At 37.4% G+C, this 5,545-nt stretch overlaps 1 protein-coding gene across 1 annotated transcript; it reads right to left on the reverse strand.

The window, feature by feature from the left end:
• Nucleotides 1-1,866: 1,866 nt before the first annotated feature.
• Nucleotides 1,867-5,296, reverse strand: LOC110935961 (cytochrome P450 Tp4149). The gene is made up of 2 exons (XM_022178308.2): nt 4,268-5,296; nt 1,867-2,546 (listed from the first exon to the last, which is right to left on the reverse strand). The coding sequence occupies exons 1-2, from the start codon at nt 5,159-5,161 to the stop codon at nt 1,938-1,940; spliced, it is 1,503 nt and encodes a 500-aa protein (XP_022034000.1). The 5' UTR covers nt 5,162-5,296; the 3' UTR covers nt 1,867-1,937.
• Between the last annotated feature and the right edge of the window lie 249 nt (nt 5,297-5,545).

Here is a 5,545-nt window from a genome sequence, read left to right on the forward strand (position 1 = left end):
GGTTAGCCTCGTGTCCCACATAGCCCAGGTGAGTCAAAATTTTCGAAATTACGTGTTTTGAAACAGTTTTTAAATGGATAAATACGATTAGGGGATACCCCCATTGAGTTTTAGGGACCCTGATCCTAGTTTTAATCGTTGTAAAAATTAAGGGTCATGCCATACTATTTGGGGGTCTCAATTAGGGTTTCCTAATGGACATCATTAACATAAAAAATAATAATTTTGGCAAGAGTTGTTACACACAAGAATGGAACGAGTCGTTGGATCGAATCAAGTCGATGATTGTTGAGATAATTGATTTTCTCAAGAACCAACCTTAGTATTTAGCCCCTACCCCAATCCCATCTTCAAAACCATCACCTTCTGTTTCAACCACCGGACTACCAACCGTTTCTGTTGTGGCACCACCACCGAAACACGCTTCGTTTAAACAACACTACAACAGCCACCACTGGTCCCCACACCCGTACCACCACATGCTACTTTTTTGTACCGACATCAGCCCTAAAACGGGCATCATCAACTCCACCTCTACACCAAACCCACCCTAAAACTAGGCCTGTAAACGATCTGAACGAACATGAACAAAGCATGTTCATGTTCGTTCATTTAACTTTAACCGAATACGAACACCACCATATAATCGAACACATTTTTGTGTTCGTGTTCGTTCATTAAGAAAATGGGCATGTTTGTGTTCGTTTATATTCGTTCGTTTAAAACCTAAACAAATAGTTCACAAACATAAACGAACATTAACAAACAAACATAAACGAACATAATTAACAAATATAAAATAATACGAATTAACAATGACCAAACATAAATATAAACGAACATAAAGTAGCTTTTTATATAAATTACTGATCACCTACCATAAGTTCTATTGGAAAGCACATTTTTATCACTAGAAAGTCCAATTATCAATTAGATTTACGTATATAAGTAGTTAGAAAACCTCTTTTGTGTTTATATTTATATGCATACAACTCCATATATATTTGTTAGAATATAAACGAACATAAACGAACGTTCATGAACATAAATGAACGGACAACATGTGTGTTCATGTCCGTTCATTTAATTAAACAAACAAATAAATTTCATGACGAACAAATAAATTTCATGTTCATTCGTATATTATATAAACGAACTTCCCGCCGAACAAGTTCATGAACGTTCGGTTCGTTTTCAGGCCTACCCAAAACGGGTGTTGTCTGACCCGAAACTCACCAAATCCACACTTTGTACACATGTTCCTTCTTTACCGATGCTTCCTTCTTTTCCCATGGTACCAATTTTAGAGAAGAAGAAAATACATAACGCGTTGAATCTATCACGCGTTGAAGATCGATGATGACCGTTGCAAAATTCGAACGCTGGAGGTGGCTGGTGAATAAACCCCCTTATTAAACCCACCATTGATCCCAAAATCAGAACTTTGGGTCTGATTAGTGGACCCCATCTTCCAATCAAAGTTGAACCCATTAAAATCGGTGTCGGAATTGTTGGTGTTGACGGTTTCGGAGTTGATGAAGTCACCGCCGACACGGAGGTTGAAGTTTCGGTGATCTTTGAACTGCCAGAAAGATGATTGATTGTTGTTGTTCTCCATGGTTAAAGATTAGAACTTTCTTGATACCCAGATGGAAAAATTGGAAATTTATTGATACCCAGATGGAAAATTTGTGAATTTGTAGAAAATTGTGAAGTGGGTGTCGGTTTATATGAAGAAGAAAACGGAATGAGATGTGAAGTGGGTGTCGGTTTAGGATTTATTTAAAAGAAATTTATAATTTATAATTTTATTGTTTTATTGTTAATTTGTAACTTAAAAAAATAAAAAAATAAAAAGAGGTTGTGTGACACTTAATTTCTAGTTATTGCATGAAAGAAAAAACATTTATTTAGCATCATGGAAATTAAAGCAAGCACTAGACCCTAGGAGTAGCAACAACTAGCAATGGGAACTTCCTATGGACCGTAATACCATATTTATCACTCATGTCCAAATCCTCACACTTGACTCCATTTGGCAATGCTAGATCAAACTTGTACACAATATTTGCTATTGCAAGCTCGAGAATAACTACACTAAATAGAATACCAGGGCATGTTCTTCGACCAGCACCAAACGGAAGCCACTCAAAATGATGCCCTTTATAGTTGATGGCGTTTGTCAAGAACCTTTCTGGTCTAAACTCTTCTGGTTCCTCCCATAACCTTGAATCTCTTCCAATTTTCCAAACATTGACCAGAACTTGTGTGCCAGATGGAACATCATATCCCATTAGTTTGGCATCCTGTGTTGCGATTCGAGGAAGAAGAAGTGGAACCGGAGGATGCAATCGCAAGTTCTCTTTTACAACGGCTTTGAGATACGGCATTTTCTCCAAATCTTCCTCGGAAATCATGGACCTTCCTTGTGCTATTTCTGTTATTTCATTTTGCAACTTTTTCATTACTCTTGGGTTTTTTATTAGCTCACTCAATATCCACTCCAGATTTGTTGATGTGTTATCTATTCCACCACCAAATATATCCTGCAAAGAACACAATATTTTATAAAAACCTAATATTGTTTTGCTTAACAAGTGAAAATATATAGTCCAACATTTATGTAACTTGTTGCATGATTATGAGAACTAGAACATTTCAGTATACAACGACGAAACCAAGGGATCCTTCACTAAAATTATTAAGCTTGATTATTATTTAGTGAATTTGTTTCTTCACTTTTATCTCTTGTTGTAAAATATTGAATTTTGAGACGCCGGCCCCCGATTTAGATTTTGAGGGTCCGAACTCCCTGATTTTCATTCAAGCTCCACCACATCCTTTCATATAAAAATATCAATCGGACCCTTTTAATTGTCGTATAATAAGAATAAGAACAAATAAATAAAAAAAGACATGAGTATTAATTTATAAGAACGTGGCATTAGACGAAAACCTTAATTATGTTTAAAACGTAGTTTTCTTTATTTCTTTTAAGGAAAGCATGAATTTTATTACCATTCTTAACTATATGTGTGTGTGTTATATTAGAAAACCTGAAAAGCAAAAAAAGATATAATGAAGAAACAAAGAAGAACATGCTTGTGTAGACCTCACGGGGGTTTCCCTTTTGGTTGGTTTAAGGGAAAACGGGTTTGTAGCTGGACTAGCAACAAGAAAGGCAGAATCAAAGAAAGTGGATAAGCACGCTAAAGCTTGCGCAGAGAACCAACATGTCTTTATCTCTTTTGCCTTTGATACTTTTGGCTCCCTAGCACCAGAAGCCATCAACTTCTTGACGAGGGTTCAACGGGTTATCCACAACAATTGTTCGATCCCAGGGGGGCAGGGGTTTGTGTTCGGGAGGTTGGGGTTTGCAATTCAAAAAGGATTGGCGGCCAGGGGCGGAGGTAGGCTAATCAGAACGTAGTCACCGGACAGCAACGTTTTTCGGTCGTATATAGACATGTATGCAAAGGTTTTTCGAGTGACATCAGTGATTTTTAAGACGGTGACTCCATTAGTTAAAAGAAATATAAATAAATAACCCTAAATCTCAAATACATAAATTAAACTAATTAGATGTTCACACCTTAAGCACTCTGCAACCTGCAACTCACGTCAAGAAGACAGGGACAAAGTATGAAAGTGAAAGATCAGTTGGAATTAAATGCCCAATAACCTAAAGCCCAATTAAATATATAAAGAATTCTTTACGAAGCCCAGCTACATTTAAATACCCAAAGCTCAATTCCATTTAAATGCCCAAATAACCTAAGCCTTGATATGATAACACAAAAAAAAAAAGAAAAAAAAAAAAAAAAACTAACCCCATAAACATCGATTCACGGTGGGTCACTCATTGCTGTTTGATTTTGATTTGTGGATAGGCAGTGACGAATTGCTGAATTTTGATTAAAAAAAATTCAAAATCGACTAACAGATTAAAGATGTCTGTTTTTATTATTGTATGGTGATATATTTTGTTATGTGATGAACTTTATCCGACCCGAACTATCGAACCAACCCAAAAAGTTATATGTTCGCTTCTGTGAAATTGAAACATAAAAAAACAGTGACATCCCGCCACTGTTGGCGGCGCAGCTTGTTACCCGTCTACCTTCTGTTTTGATGTAACTTAACAAGTTTTCTGGACTTTATTTATATATCTTTTTTATAAAAAAAAAAAAAAAAAAAAAAAGAAGAACCCTTCAAGGGGTTCCACAGCAATTTGGTTAATCACAAAAACCGAACCAGAAAATCTTACCATGATTACAGCTTTTATGGTATCTCTTTGAAAGCTAAATCCGTTTGTTTTATCCTTTTGGGCATTTAACAAGATGTCAATGAAATCTTTCCCTTCATCATTTCTATCACCATCTCCTCTTTTCTTGTTCACATGTTCTTCAATAACATCTTCAAGAAACTCGTCTAGTTTTTTAGTTGCATCTTCGGCTTGATCGAGTAAACCACTGACTCGATCGACCCACGACAACCATGGAATATAAGTCCCAACACTCAAACGAGTAAACATGGTTAGATACCTTTTTAACAGGTTTGTGAGCTTCAGCCCATCATATGCTCTCCCAATAGCCACCCTACACATAACCTTTTCCGAAAGAGAATCAAACAACGGAGTAAGATCAATCGAAGAACCACAACCTTCTCCAAGCATACCAATCATATCGCCAACCTCTTCTTTTCTCACGTGTTGGAATGACTTAACTTGTGCATTGCTTAGAAGTTGGGTTGCTACAATGCTCTTCAACTGCCTCCAATATTCCCCATTAGGCGCAAAGGCCAGGTCCTTACAACCATACAACAAGATGTTTAGGATAGTCGAGTTGGGTCGACTAGCGAATGATAAGTCATGGGTCTTCATGATCTCTTGGGCTGCTTCAGAAGACGAGGCTACAATCGTGGGTACACTACCAAGGTGAAGGAGCATGACTGGACCATGGTTTTGGGACAAGGCCGCAAGGGAGCGATGAGGGCTCGAGCCTAGCTTGTGGAGGCTTCCGATAATCGGAAGCCTTCGCGGAGATGGTGGGAAGTTTTTCTTTGTATTGGAATAATATGAAATCCATTTGATACAAATTATCAAAGTCAGTGATGAAACCAAAGTAAACAGCAAACTTTGGAAAGATGGAAAAATTTCCATGATGTTTACTAACAAGATGGGTTGCCTCCTGGGATTTTATACAAAAATTGGATACTTCTGTACTATATGAGTTGAAGAAAGCATTATTCGGAAAGAAATTAAACTATTATAAATGATTCAAATCCTTTTTGACTTATCCTCCAGGACTTGTCCACCCTTATTGGTAAAATAAGGTTAACTACTGTTAGGACTCCGTGTTGTGGCGGGAGGTAAAACCGTGATTAGTAACAGTGGCGGACCTAGAAGTTATTTGTTGGGGGTGCGGATGAGTGGTTCAAGCATATTTTCAGGGGGTGCGGTCGGATTTTTTGTCTAAAAAATACACAAAATTTTATTTTTCAAGAGGTGCGCCCGCCCACCCTGGGCTTCACCTAGGTCCGCCCA

The sequence above is a fragment of the Helianthus annuus genome, chromosome 4, assembly GCF_002127325.2.
Source record: "Helianthus annuus cultivar XRQ/B chromosome 4, HanXRQr2.0-SUNRISE, whole genome shotgun sequence".
Taxonomy (NCBI): Eukaryota; Viridiplantae; Streptophyta; class Magnoliopsida; order Asterales; family Asteraceae; genus Helianthus; species Helianthus annuus.

Bases quoted from the DNA above. Each gene is read 5' to 3' on its own strand.
- LOC110935961 (XM_022178308.2), bottom strand. From the start codon at position 5,161: ATGGAAATTTTTCCATCTTTCCAAAGTTTGCTGTTTACTTTGGTTTCA. The intron at 2,547-4,267 runs GTAAGATTTTCT...TGTTCTTTGCAG, and splicing joins CCATAAAAGCTGTAATCATG to GATATATTTGGTGGTGGAAT.